General features: G+C 41.5%; 1 protein-coding gene across 1 annotated transcript; it reads left to right on the forward strand.

Annotated features, from left to right (window-relative positions):
- Nucleotides 1-715: 715 nt before the first annotated feature.
- On the forward strand, nt 716-14,158 carry ATP6V0E1 (ATPase H+ transporting V0 subunit e1). Its single transcript, XM_033139953.1, has 4 exons — nt 716-917; nt 3,353-3,400; nt 11,327-11,454; nt 13,815-14,158. The coding sequence occupies exons 1-3, from the start codon at nt 814-816 to the stop codon at nt 11,418-11,420; spliced, it is 246 nt and encodes an 81-aa protein (XP_032995844.1). The 5' UTR covers nt 716-813; the 3' UTR covers nt 11,421-11,454; nt 13,815-14,158.
- The last annotated feature ends 800 nt before the right edge of the window (nt 14,159-14,958 follow it).

The raw sequence follows: 14,958 nt of genomic DNA on the forward strand, positions 1-14,958 counted from the left end.
TTTTGTTTTGCCTAAGAATGAAAATCAACTGGAGTTATGTTTAGCCTGGAGAAGAGATGCTATGATGATAGCCATATTCAAATATCTAAAGGGCTGTCACAAGTTTAAATGGATTCAAATTAAAAAGGAGATTCTGACAAGCATTAGGACCAGATGTTTGAGGACTCGAAGGTGGTGGATTCCTCTTTTTAAATAGGTTGGACGGCCATCTGTCAGGGATTCTTTGGTTGTGATTCCTACACTGCAGGGGGTTTGAGTAGATTACCCTTGGGATCCCTTTCGACTCAACAGTTCTTTGATTCCTTTAAAAGCAGCATGTCTTCCAAGCAAATTTGTTTAGAGTGGAAGTAGTGTTAAACTTGAGCGACCTTGCAACAAACGGGTGATAACAAGGCACAGCACTGGGGCGGGAGGGAGGGAAAGTGGTTTGCTGAGGCTGTTCATTTCCCCGCCCCGCTCGCGTGTGGGAGGCAACGCAGAATAAGGACGGGCGGGCTTAGTTCCGAAGGGAACGTGGCTCGTAGAGAGCGTAGGGTAGGGGGAGCTTCTACGGGCACAGCAGGCCGCCGAGAGAGCGCATGCGCAACCCCCGCCCGCATCCAGATTCGCTGGCTGCCCAAAGTGGGCGAGGAAGAGGAGGGAGAGCCTCCTCACGTGCGCCGTCCTCTCACGCTGCGGGAGCCTCTGATTGGCTAGTGTTCCCAGGAGAGGGCGTGACTTGCGAGGTGGCGTAGAAATCGGCCATAGTGGAGGTGGCGGCGGAGGCCGGAGCTCCGTAGTCGGCGGAGGGAAGGAGCGAGCAAGAGCCCGACCATGGCGTACGGCGGCCTCGCGGTGCCCATCACCGTCATGAGCGTGTTCTGGGCAGTGGTCGGCGGCGTCGTGCCGTGGTTTGTGCCCAAGGGGCCTAACCGGGGGTAAGTGCCCGGAGGCGGCGGAGGCTTCGTGGGGGGGGGGGGGGAACGTTCTCGGCAAGGGAGACCGAAGGCAGGCGGCCCTTTTCCAGGTGGCCTGGCTGCCCCGACCGACCAGCCGGCCGTGGGAGCTTGCAGTGCTCTAGCTACACCTTTGTGGGAATCGCCTCCGTCTGCCTAATAGCCTTTTTCCTGGCCTGGAAGGGGAACAAACGCGATTCTTTCGCAGTTCGCATTTTTACACGGCCTGTTCAACGTTCTCGGAGGATGCGGCGCAGTAAGCAACTGCCGTCGCGCAACCCCAGTTGCGGCCTTCCTTTCTTTCTCCTTTGTGCCTCCTCTTTCTGTTCCTCTCCCCCCCCCCCCTTTCTCTCCCACCTCCACCCCGCTTCCCGTAGCAGCGCCGGCCCTACCAGCCTTTCTGGGAGCTTCTGTGTGTCACAGACCCCCTTTCGTTTTAGTACCCATCCCGTGTTATGTTAACCTGTTTCAAAAGGAGCAGCCCCCGAGTCAAATGCACTGTTTTGCGTTATCTCTTGAAACGGAATATCGTTTGAGATATTCTGGGAATAGCTGCTTTGTAAAAGAGGGGTCAGATGTTACAGTCATTTCACAGCCATGTCTCAGTCTTGTGACAATTTATCTTTTCCGTCTGCTGTGTGTAACTCTTTCCCCTAATTCGAGGACTATGAGGTGGATAAGCTAGTTCCGTTTGTAATTAATCCATTAGCCAAACTGCTGAATTCCTAACTGCATTCTGGTTGTTCATCCTAGAGGTTTTCTTTGTGATTTGAAATAAGATTTTCCAGTTGAACCACATTTTCCTCTCTGATAACTTCCTCTTCCAGTGCCATTGAGGATTTTCTTTCTTTCTACATTTCCGTTTCTGGTGTTAAATGTCCAGCTAGGATTACCAGCAACAGTACTAGTTTATTTCTTTGAAATGTATAAATAGTTTTTCAGCAAAAACCTACAAAGCAGTGAATGACAACATATGGGTCAGGGAGGCAGTTAGACATAAGAGCGCAATAACACACAATTAGCAGTAGGTGTCTTGACATCTAAGTTGCATTATGAGTTGGGTTTAAGAAGTGGGCCTGAACACTGTTTGTGTTTCAGTCATAAGCCATGATTGATGCTAAGATTGAAATTAACTTCCATAGCTAGAGATTGTCATGTTTTCCTTTCTAAACAGGAAAAATCAATTTTGTGGCCTGCATTTCTGAAAGCGCTTTCCCACTCAATGTTCCTGGCTTTACGACATTTATTGAGGCAGGGGGGTTCCCCCCCCCACACACACACTTAACAAGTTTGAAATGATTTTTTCACTGCATTCTCTTTGTCTTGAATTACTGATTCAACCCTATAATGAAATGTGAGCAGAACTAAGTGCAACTCAGCTCAGTGTTGCATTTTATGATGCTTTTAAGGTGTTGGTTAGAGTAAAAAGTGTTCCCTTTTAATACACATGCCATGTTCGCTACCTAGACAAGAGGCCTAGGCAGTAGTTTCCAAGCATCCAACTTTTGATATCTATTTTGAATTTATATTTATTCATGCAAAGGTTTCATCTCCTGTCCTGATTTGATGATGAACACCTACCTGGTACTTCTCTTAGTGGTCTGCATTGTTTTTAGCATTGGTACTAACAGCCTCTTACTTTGCGTACAGGGTGCTCTAAATCCTTGGTGAGTCAGAATCTAGCACTGGTGGGTTGAGGACAGGACAACAGACTTGGATGCAAATATTTTGACAGATGGTGCTTTAGCATCATATTTATTAAAATATTTATGGGCTGCCTTATATGCATTGATCTCAGGGCAGAATACACAATGCATTTAAAACAATCATTCAGATATATAGGTTTGAAATGTGTTGCTTAAAAAAGGAGAGAGGAAAAAATTAAACCTGAGTTTTTATGGTGCTCATTAATCTTACATGATACTGAATTTCACAACTGGGATCATGGAATAAGCAGAACCTTGAGAACTGATTCTAAACAATTATATGTGTTATCTGAAACTACAGCTGTGGGGTAGCTTTAATTTACTGCAAGTACTGTAATGACCAAGAGACTTGAGTTGTGAACCTAGAAATCACTAGTTCAGGTATTACCTTGAACTTACTAGATGGCACCTAGCAATCTACTGTCTCTCAGTCCCCCCCCCCATCCTCAATGTAGGGAGAGTCCTGACCTACCTGACATGGTGGTTGTGAGGTTTCCTGATACGAAAATAATCTTGGTATGTATGAAGCACCTTAGAATGTTCAAGTATTATAATCGTTATTGCAATAGATTTACATTGAATCATCCTCAGTCTGCATGTGTTAAAAATTGAGAAACTATTCAGCTGTGTTTCTTTTCTTTTGTCCAAAGAAAGTCTGTAAATATTGCTTCCATTTTGTCAACCATTTCTTTCTTCTCTCTTTTTCTACAGTGTTATTAACACAATGTTGGTGACATGTGCTGTCTGCTGCTATCTCTTGTAAGTATCCATTTTTCTCCTTTCAGTCCAGATGTAGCCAAATATTTGATAGCACAAAACTACAATGCCTTTTTTATTTTAGTAACTTGGCTGGGTGTCTGATGTGATTGGCTGATTTGAGAAAATATGAACATACAGTACTATGAAGGATAAAGAACTTTATATAGTTCTCTGGTGTAAATCAATTGTTAGTTCTTAACCAGGGTATCATAAATGATGGGAACAATTTACATCTAGACTTTCAGCTCAAGTGTCTTTTGTTGGCATCTGATTGCTTTGAGTTACTAAGTTTTCTATAATAGAGTTGACTGTACATGAGAGTCTTTTGGGATGCAGAAATTGAAATCTGTCACCCTTCTGATTTCTGTGCTGTTTATTACTTAATACTTGTGCTTCCTCCTTTTCTAGGAAATGGATTTAAACCATTTCTGCTTCCTGTATTTCTGTTTTAAAATGACTTTTCAGAGTATTGCTAAAATAGTAAACCATTACAAAATTTGTAGCCTAGTTTTACCAGCTAACAAGCTCCTAATTCAACAATGCAGCTTATCCATATGGGAGTAAACTGACCTTCTGTACTAACAGGAAGCTAGTCAGCTGGAATACCATTGTGTAGTGCTAGTTTAATCTGAAGAATTTGCCTCTGCTTTCGCTTACACAAAGTCTAGAATTGATCATCTTGCAGAGTTTACAGTCAATATGCTTCCATCAAGAACTGCCTTGCTTTAGCTAGACTACCCTGGGGCATAGGCCTGCTTGTGTTTGGTTTAGTGCTAGGGCAAACAAGCTTTGTGTAAGTAAATCCTGCTTGTTTATGGTTCAACAAACCCAAAGACTCATGCATGTGAAGCTGTGACCTGGCTAACTTAAAAATGCACCACATCAGGATGTCTTTGTTTTCCCTTTGCTTTTATTCAAAGCACAAATATAGATGCATGTAGGCAGTAAAAAAGTTGTGACAACTTAAGGTTAGTCACTTACAGGCATGGATGTTTTCTATTTTTTGCTAAGCAGGTAGAGCAAAAAGCTGTTTTATCCCAAAATTCCTTGCTATCATTAAACATCCTGTCAAATACATGACTTTGACAATACTTTCTGCATGGACATCCAGCCATAAAGAGTTCTAGAAAGCAGTTGTCATGGTGGTATGTTGTCTGGGAAAGAAAGAAGAAGGGGTTGCTACTAAATGAGGAAAAAGGTGGGTAAACACATAGACCTGGTGTCAGCACCAAATATAGTGAAGCATTTGCTGGGGCCTTAGCCACCACAGCAAGGCTGTTGCTTTGCCCTCCCCCTCCTCAGCTCCTCCTACCACCTAGGGGCCTCGGGCAGCAGTGATTCCACAGTGGAGAACCTGTCCTTCTGCTTGTTAACTTGTGATCTGGTTTGCCAGGTGGCTTTGGCAGCAGCCATGATCCTATAGACTACAGTAGAGCTTGTAGAACTGTAATAGAGCTTGCCTCCTGGCCTATTACAGAGCCAGTGCTATTGCCATGGGAGTGAATAGTATTGCTCATGGAGAGGAGCTGGTGGCTGCCCTTTAACCTTGTGCTCTCAAGGAAACTTGCCTGGCAGTGCCAGGTGAGTGTAAGCTGGCAGCTGCAGCACTTCTGCCACCTGGGGTCCTAAGTGACAGCAGGTAACCCTACCTAATGCCCAAAAAAGAAAAAAAAATGGAGCTGGGTTTCAGTACATAGCAAATACAGCAGTCAGAACTAGCTATGAGGTACAACTGTGTAAGTGATACTAACCCATTCATTCATTTCCTTTAGAAAATAAAATAACATTTCAGAACACCTGAATCGGATAGTATCATGAGACTTCCAGCATCTTAATCCACATGAGAGCTTCCTGTGTTGTTGGGATCAAGGGCTGAGTGCTGACCTTGCAGTACAGAAGCTATACAGTTCCTAGATCCCTGAAAAGAGGGAAGAATAATATTCATACAGTGGTACCTCGCTAGACGAAAGGCATTCGCTAGCGAAAGGCTGTCTCGCAAGACAAATTTTCCAATGGGCTTGCCTCGCAAGACGAAAAAATTTCCCCCGTCAAACCGCTCTTCCCCGTTGGTGCTTCGCAAGATGAAATTTTCGCTATACGACAGAACTCGCAGAACGAATTAATTTCGTCTTGTGAGGCACCACTGTACATACATACATACATACATACACACCCCACCCATCTGGCTGGGTTTCCCCAGCCACTCTGGTTGGCTGCCAACAGAATATTAAAAACATGATAAAACATCAAACATTAAAAACTTCCCTAAAATGTCTTTTAAAAGTCAGATAGCTGTTTATTTCCTTGACATCTGATGGGAGGGCATTCCACAGGGTGGGTGCCACTACCGAGAAGATAGTGTTGTACCACTCTGAGGAATGTAGCTCTGAGGTGACTAGACTCCTAACAGCTCCCTGTACCCTTAACAAACTAGTTTCCAATACAGTGGTACCTCGGTTTACGACCAGTCCAGTTTACGAATTTTTCAGTTTACGAACTCCGCAAACCCGGAAAGGGTGTCCCGGTTTGTGAACTTTACCTTGGTCTACGACCGGAATCCGAACAGTGGAAGGGCACCGGCAGAGGGAGGCCTCATTGGGGAAAGTGCACCTTGGTTTACGACCGGACTTCCAGAAGGGATTAAGGTCATAAACCGAGGTACCACTGTACAATGCTTTAAAAGTGCAGGCGGGGCCTGGGTGTCATGGTGCACAGGCTTTTTGCAATACTCCCTTTGTGTAAATAGGGTCATCTTAAAAAAACAAAACAAAAAACTCCAGGTCTACAAAGCTACAATATAGTACCTGTAGCTCTGTGGAACTAATTTTTCTTTTCTTTTTAAAAACTGTTTATAGGATTAAGGAGAAAGGTAAGAGGTTTGAGGAAAAAATGAGATGGGATGGAGATAAGGAGTCAAGGGAGGAACACTGAGATCCTTTTGAGCAAACTCCTTTTTTTTAGTCATCTTCTCTCCCACCCATCCATGTGTTTTCTTTATGAATCTGATACCAGCTGAATCAATACCACTATGTATGTGGTGGGAACAGCTTGGTGCTCATATATAGCTTCAGGGTAATTTTCCACAGTTGTGAAAACATACGAGGACTGCCCATTGAAGTCCAGTTGCACTTTTGTGGCTTGGTACAAATTTATCATAGGCTTTCATGTAACAGCCAACAGTGTCCACATTCACAGTACCAAGTGAGAAAATGGCATCTTGCATTGTGGGAGACGATTACACCTGGACTTCCATGGGAGTGGCTTTGGGCTTAGTTTGCATTTTCACAGAGCCCCTTATGAGTAAGCACAGCTGCTTGATGAGAAGTGACCATGTTGCATAAACTTTCAAGGAATAAAAATCAAAACCACTAGAATGCCTATATTAAGCAAATCCAATTGAAAAAACACATAAACGTAATAGGCTGTATAATAACAATTGTAATGTTATTTACTAGAAACTACCGGATGTATGTATATATTTCAATTTTAACTCATGAGCTAATGCTGCAATCTATTTTAATTGTATATTTTATCTTTACGAATGCTGTCACTATATGTTATGCAAGCTGGTCTGTGACTGTAATAAATTATTATTACTACTACTACTACTAGAAACTACTTCTGAAAATTAGATACAGCTTCTCATAATGTCAAAATCAACATCATGACATAACATATTAAGATGTAGCTTATTCAGTTGATCACTGAGTCCACCGAGTTTTTTTTACACTTTCAAGGAAACAATAGCTAAGGTGTTACTGGAAGGAATTTTTTATTTTATTTTGTTTTGACTATGGCAGACCAACACGGCTACCTACCTGTAACTAGCTCTATCTTCCTCCTCCTTGGAACCTAAACTAGGTTAAATCCTATTATAACCACCTTCAATAGCCACCATGGGCTACATATGTGAATGGCAGTACAACAAATGAATCTTTTCATCTGACGTTCCAAACATAACTTATTCTTGTTTTTAAAATAGTACTACACTGCACTGCTCAAACAAACAAATATTTCTACTATTTTGGAACAGGGGGGAAACGTGGCATCCAAAATCAATGGTAATTGTGAATGGCAGAGCTTTTGGCAACACTGAGATGTTACTAATGTAGCCTATGCATTGTGCATATGTCTTTGTTGCTACTGTTGTAATAGTTTTATCATTACGTATCCTTTATATGTATTGACGGGCAAAATGTTTTATGGCAGTCCTGGCAAAGAGCACAACTTTGTGGTTCTCTCATTCGTCAGTTCTTGAGACCTCCGCCCACCAAAGAAGAAACAAAGTCAGAATCTGGGTGCTGATCATTAAGGCTGCCTTGTAATTTCTGTGTTGAGTAATTTTCTGACAGGGTTGCTTTTGAAAATGGAACGGCATTCACCTTGTACCTAGTAGCACAGCTCTGGGGAGGTGAATTCTGTTTTCAGAGTGCACTTGTAACTTGTTTGCTTTCATCACATATACTAGAAATGGGATGCGAAATCTGTAGCTTCTTTGGATGTGGTTGGACTACAACTATTGTCCCTGAGCATTTGCTTTGCTTGTTGGGGCTGATGAGAGTTGGAGTCCAGCAACATCTGGAGAGCCATATGTTAACTACTACTGTACTAGATAATGGTGAGGATACCAGTGGAAAATATTGTGATGGGCTTACCTGAAATCTACAGGAATCAGTACTACTGTGGCCCGAAACTGCCCTATGCTTGCTGCACAAAACATCCCTTTTTGGTTTAGGCATGACTAACTTGCATGCTGGGGAGTGTCTTAATCTCCAGCAGGAAAGAAACTGTGGCTAAGGTTTGTGGGAGCTCCATGATTAATCTGGAAACAGGATAGCTTGCCTCTTGGTAACATGATAGATTACATATAGTAGCTGTACAGATTGCCCTGTTATGTGTTTGTTTTCTGCTGTTATAGTACATTATTTTCTGATTTTCAAAATTTGGGTCAGTTTGCGTTGTGTCGTACTCAGAGTGGACTCATTCAAATTAATGAACCTAAATTAGTCATTCCTATTAACTTCAGTAGGTCCACTCTGAGTAGGAATGGCATTGGATACAACCCTTTGTAATAACTTACCAAAAATAAATCTGATTATCATTTGAAAAGGCCAAATATCAGGCACCACAAGGGGAGTTTATTTAAACCTATGGCATCTTGATAAACCTATAGGGGCGTGTGTGTTCTTTCTGTTTTCAAAATGTCTACTTTCAGGGAACCCTTTTCACAATGACATGCCTGTCATAGAACCTCATGTGTAACAGAGAACACATTCCGCACTCCATTGGAGCAGGAAACTAACTGGCCGTGCTTGTTGGTCTTTGCTGTTACCCCTTGTGAACTGAGTACGTGCCATATAATGCCTTCATAACTGTTTGTGGCTGTACATTGTGGAGGAAGATTGGTAACAGCAGAGAAGCTGCCTTTCAGAAAAACTTCTGCCCTTTGTTGATTGCTTCTGAAGAACCCCATGGGTTCTCTGGAACACAGTGTGAAAAGTGCTGACCTATAGCACGCTCTAAGCAGAGCAAACGGTAAGCAAACAAGCAAAGATGTATGCTAGTTATATAAAGAGAAAGAGACAGTGTATAATATACACACTGCTACGTGACTATTTGATATGGGTTAAGCTTCCTTCTGGTCACAAATATGTCAGTTGGGACATGATTAATCATATCTGTAGAATAATGGTCGGATAGCTCGGTTAGAGTGTGATGCTCATAATGCCAAGGTTGCAGGTTAAAACCCTGTATGGGACAGCTGCATTATTCCTGCATTGCAGTGGGTTAGACTAGATAGTCCTCAGGATCCCTTCCAACTCTACAATTCTATGATTACATGATTTCAAGGGAAGCTACTGGGATCAAAGAGGATGTCATCCTATATCTGTAGCAATCCATGATGAAAATGCTAGATTTTGCCAGGAGTCCTGTTAGTAATCAGTGTTGAAAGTGTGCATTCATTTTGCTGTGGCTGTTTAATCTGTGAAATTAAGAGCAGTTCTGAAATTTGACCAATGAACTCTGAATAGGATTAATTCTGTATTGCTTGTCTCTGCCTGCTATGGCTTTTCCTTCCCTCTCCCAGCTGACCTGCGTTTCATTCTCTGGTCGAAGCATCCAGGTTTGTGTGGAATTTTCCATGACTGCCTAAGCATCTGTAGCAGCTCACATTACAAAGCCGCTTTGCTCTTCCTCCTCCTCCTGTAGCATTCTAGAATTAGCAGTTAGATGTGCCTGTGTGTTCACAAAATGTTTTGTGCACTGAACATTTAGCTACACAGTAACGTCGTACAAATTAAAGAGATTCTTAAGCCCTTTCTTATTTGCAGTTGTTAACATACCAGATATGTAACCCAGAAATAATGTGTTGCAGTTTTCTAAGTGTTTTCCGTGCTACAAAATGTATTGTGTCCTACTGGGGCATTGAGTCCTCCTGCTTCGCTAATATGGTCACTCCTCTGAGAAGTATGCTTTTTGTTCTATTGCCATTGCTAGTGGCTTCACAAACTCTTAAAAGACATTCTGTGTTAGGTTGTCATAAAAGATACATGGGTAGAAGACTTAAGCTTTTTTCAGTATAACATTGATGCAAAAATCCCCTGAAGCTTGTCTCCTGCAACTAATGTATGTCTACTAGCAATGTCAACGTCTAAACAAGACACACCAACCCTGTGAAACTACAATTAGAGCAAGAGAAATGATGGGTCTGACAAATAGGGCTGCCGAGTGACTGTATTTTTAGGTTGCCCTTTAATATTGGAGGAAACCAGTCAGACCTGCAACAAAATTTTATCCTTTGCAGTGTTCATGTTCAGTCAGTCGTGCCCTTCTCCATACTTAATTCCATTACTCCTCACATCCAGTTTTCCAATTGCCTCTTGTCATTCAGCATTCTGTGTTCAGCATGCTCTGTTCTTATTAGGTTGTTTTACCGGGTTGCAAACCTTCTGGTTTCTCCAGGCCTTCTCATATGCCCCTTTTATGTGTGGAAGGTGCCTTTGGCTACATAAACAACAGCACTCAACCTCTGAACATCAGAACTAGAGGGAACCAATAGGTCCCTGCAACAAAATGTGGAGTGCTTGTTTAAGGTTCAAGTCTTTCCACTCCATCCCTCCTGGCTTTCTATCTTGTCTCCCCCAACAGTCAGTCATGATTCTTTGCCCACAAAGCTGTCTTCACTGGACTGGTTTTTCTTCCTTGAGGTGTAGTGAACACTCTTGTGCACAGCCCCAGCTACATAGAAATCTTGGGTGTCTTCTTTGATTTCTATGAGTAGCTTTCAGTTCTGTCACTGGGAAAATTTTAATCCTGCAAATTGCCTATCTAGACAAAAAGGTGGTTCTATCCCTTTTATGTTTTTATATTGCTGACTGTACACTACCACAATATTTTATGAAGGGGTGGTATAGAAATAATCTTCAGGGGTACCTCTAATTTGCTGATACCTCCCACTTACACATGGGTAGTGTGGTTCTGGTTGCATAAGTGTAAGCACTACCAGACTTGAAATCATAGCTCGTGTGTAGATCAGCCTTCCTCCATTTGTTTTCTTTATTACAGTCTCATCGTTCCTGACCATTGGTCATGCTGGCTGGGGCTGATGGGAGTTGCAAAACATATGGAGGAGCCCGATAGAAATGATGCTGATACATATTGAACTTCCTGGGTGATGCCATGAGTTAGAGCACTTTTTAAACAGTGAAAATGGAAGAGAAGCTGCCTAGTTAAAACATGAGAATTACTTGAAATGAAGTAGGGCAATACGCTCAAACTTTTATGGCTATCTCTTATTTTCAAAGTTTAATTTTGGTAACATTTTGTTTGGACACTAGTTTTAAGTAACTGTTACCATTTTATCTCTTCCTTGGGTATCCTGATAATTTTTAGTTTTTCTGTTAATAGTCTGTTCTTGTCTTGCAGCTGGCTGATTGCAATCCTGGCTCAACTGAACCCTCTCTTCGGACCACAGTTAAAAAGTGAAGTAATTACATATCTAAAGTACCACTGGCCTTAACTGATGTGCTCATCTACTGCAGTTTGTGGACTGGGTAAATATTGACACTTTTTAAATTATTTATTACATTTATATCCCACTTTTCCTCCAAGGAGTTCAAGTTGGTGGACATGGTTCACCTCCTCCCATTTTATCTTCACAACAACCCTGTAAGGGTTACAGTGAGTATTTTCTTTTAAACCCACCCAGATGGGCAGGGTAGAAATAATATTTTATTTATTTATTTATTTATTTATTTATTATTGCACAACATGCAGAAAAAGCCATGGCATTTTATTAAGTTGAGGATAGTTATCTCTCAAGAAGAAACCAACTTGCTTTGTTGCAGAGATTGCAGCAATAGAACTTGTCGGTCTTGTCATAATTTCATGTGTGATTGTTATAAATGCTAGTGCCCTTTGACCCCTATCTCAATTATTGCAGTGTACTGGATTATTTAGTACAAATGTTTAAATAACTAGTGGAATTGGTACTTTGACTCCCAGCACAATTTCCATTCTTTCTCTATTGCCATTTTCTCTTTAATGGAAACTTGGACTTCCATGGTTTTGGCTCATGCTGCAAGTTTTTTCTCACTCCATGCCATATTCCTTGTCTGTTGCAGTGCTACAAAAATGCAAATTCCAGTTTGTTTCTGGGTTTCTGGAAAGAGAGCTGTGTTAGTCTCTTGCAGCAAAAGAAGGGAGAGGCTTATAGCATTTCGTTATGGCATAAAGTTTGGTGGACTTCTGCATCTGATGAAGTAGACTGTGGTCCATAAGAGCTTATGCCTCAACAAATATGATGGTCTTTAAGGTGGAGTAGTCAACGTGGTGCCCTTCAATTTTTGTTCAAAAATAAAATAATTGTCTGCTTGCATGGGAGTGAGAAGCAATTGTTCCTATGCAAGTAAACAAATTGCACTGGCTCCCTTTTCTTCCTGCCTTGTTGTTGTTTAGTCGTGTCCGACTCTTTGTGACCCCATGGACCAGAGCACGCCAGGCACTCCTGTCTTCCACTGCCTCCCGCAGTTTGGTCAGACTCATGTTGGTAGCTTCGAGAACACTGTCCAACCATCTCGTCCTCTGCCGTCCCCTTCTCCTTGTGCCCTAAATCTTTCCCAACATCAGGGTCTTTTCCATGGAGTCTTCTCTTCTCATGAGGTGGCCAAAGTATTGGAGCCTCAGCTTCAGGATCAGTCCTTCCAGTGAGTACTCAGGGCTGATTTCCTTCAGAATGGATAGGTTTGATCTTGCAGTCCATGGGACTCTCAAGAGTCTCCTCCAGCACCTTCTTCCTGCCTATTGCCTTATTATTATTGCCTTATTATTCCTGGAGTCACAAAGAGCTTTTGCTCTAAGGGGCACTAATCAACTATCCAGTGTTTATTCTGTCTACTTATTTAATATTGAACAAAATAGCTGTGCCCCCAAACCTTCTGTACGAGGAGTGTGTTGTATAAGGGGGTGTATACCATTCTCTCTGCTTTAGTTCAGTGGTTGAACATTGCTGTTGCAATGTTGGCTAAGGCCTGACAGGGCTGTGGGTTGTTTTAGTAAGTCTTTGTCTCTCAATGCATCAAGAAGTTTGTCATGGGAACAATTACAGCAGGAGGCAGCTTCAGGAATGTGGATTCTGTAATGGTGAAACTCAATAGTTCAAAAGGGTTCTACCTGCTGTTTTATCTTGCAGCTCTGATTCACCTTAATAACTATAATTTCCTCTGTTTGAAAAAGCTGAATAGCAGAGGACAACTGGTGGCTGATGTTATGGTTTAATTGTCTGCAGTTAAGCTTCCTTGAAACAAAGCTCTAGTGTTTTCAGATCAGGGTTGTAATGAATTGGGATAGTGACAGGCTGCAGTGAGCATAGGGAACCTGGTTTCCCTTTTTTAGCAGCTCATACAAGTTGGCAGTAGTCTTGTATTTTACAAAGGAAGGCCTCGTACAACACAGCAGTGAACTTGGCTGTATTTGCTTCTTATAGTGCAGTGCATTCTGCGCATCCTGCCAAGTAACATCTTGACTTGAAAATTAAATTGGTGGTATATCAATAACTAAAGAATTGAAATTAACTTGGAGGTGGGGGCAAAATGTAGCCTTCTTGCTCAAAGGTGATATTCTGGAACTTGGTACTTGGTTTCTGCTCTTAATTTTTTCTTATACTGCTAATACCAGTGGACTCTAGCTGACAGTTTGTATTGACTTATTATTGCATTTAGCACAATTTGTTCACATTTTAGTGAGTAGAGTCTGGAAAGTAACCCTTTCAAGATCCAAATGGATCTTCAACTATTAGTGTAGAATTTTCTTTGCAGCAACTGTGATGCTTAGTATATTAACACCTCCCTGCAAGAATTTAACTAATAGCTGAATTAAAATGCCACTGAGACTAAACTGCTTTTTTGCTTTGCAGGATATGAAGAGATTTTCTTTATGTAAAGTCCCGTTGATCCAGATGCCTTCTAATGTACTTTGAATCCGACCACGTCTGCTCAATGCCTTACTGTTTGTTCTATTACAAGAAATGTTTGCATAATCTTGTTGTTTTTTCACCCTTGAAAGTGCCTAATAGATATCTATATTTCTACTCAGTACAATGTTGTGCTTGAATTTCAAGTATTATAAATAATATTCCATCCCTCTTCTCTGCGCTGACAGTGGCTAGATGGAATTGAGAATTGCCTCTGAGCATATTTGCCTTAACAATTTTTATACTAGACTGTCTACTGATCCAGTTTACAAGCACAGTCTGAATGCTGTGTCTGATAACTTGTAAGTGATATGATTGTGTTCCTTAAATCTGAAATAAAATTTTCTTCTTAATGTGGTCTTCTGGCTTTCTTTAGAACACATTCTTGCATAAGCATATTCAGCACTTTTATAACACCTGAAAAGTTAGGGACTTAATGATAGATTACTTGCCTGTGTGGAACATTCAGTTGCTTCACTGAAGTTTTGCCCCACCCTTCATGAAGTGTGTATGCTGCGAGAAATATCCACTATGGGAACTTGGATACTTTCATAGTGTTTGAATGGAACTGCAGTAGAAATAGTGTAATTGTTCCTTAAGCCATATTAAGTTCAGGATAGAATTTACAAATGTTTGTGAAATAATGAAATGACTGGGTAACCTGCATATAATTAATTACGTTGCTTCATCAGCTGGTTTGCTTAGAAGCACATATTAGGAATGAATATGGTTACAAAGCACCCTTTGTGACGTTTTGTGCATGGAAGACTTCTAAAGTGCAAATGTCGTATTGTGGGAATATTACTTGGGAGTGGCTGTGCTTTTGAATGTGCTTGTGAACGGAATTCTGAACACATGCATGCTCATGGCTTTGAGACTCATTGCAGAACGTTATTTGAGCTGACAAAGATGTGAAAGTCCTGGCTGGGGTGTGTTTGAATTTAGGAAGCCTTATTTGTGCACATGTCCGCAAGTAATCCATATGTAAACAAGTTATTAGATTGCTGTAAGGTCCTCTTCAAAAATAGCACTGTAGGAAAGTTATACGGATGACTGAATGTGAGATTACCAAGTGGAGAGGTATAGT

The sequence above is a fragment of the Lacerta agilis genome, chromosome 2, assembly GCF_009819535.1.
Source record: "Lacerta agilis isolate rLacAgi1 chromosome 2, rLacAgi1.pri, whole genome shotgun sequence".
Classification (NCBI taxonomy): domain Eukaryota; kingdom Metazoa; phylum Chordata; class Lepidosauria; order Squamata; family Lacertidae; genus Lacerta; species Lacerta agilis.

What these genes read in the sequence shown, in the direction of transcription:
- ATP6V0E1 (XM_033139953.1), top strand. Translation starts at nt 814, where the DNA reads ATGGCGTACGGCGGCCTCGCGGTGCCCATCACCGTCATGAGCGTGTTC. An exon ending in CCCAAGGGGCCTAACCGGGG is followed by an intron (nt 918 to 3,352) that starts GTAAGTGCCCGG and finishes CTTTTTCTACAG; the next exon opens with TGTTATTAACACAATGTTGG. An exon ending in GCTGTCTGCTGCTATCTCTT is followed by an intron (nt 3,401 to 11,326) that starts GTAAGTATCCAT and finishes CTTGTCTTGCAG; the next exon opens with CTGGCTGATTGCAATCCTGG.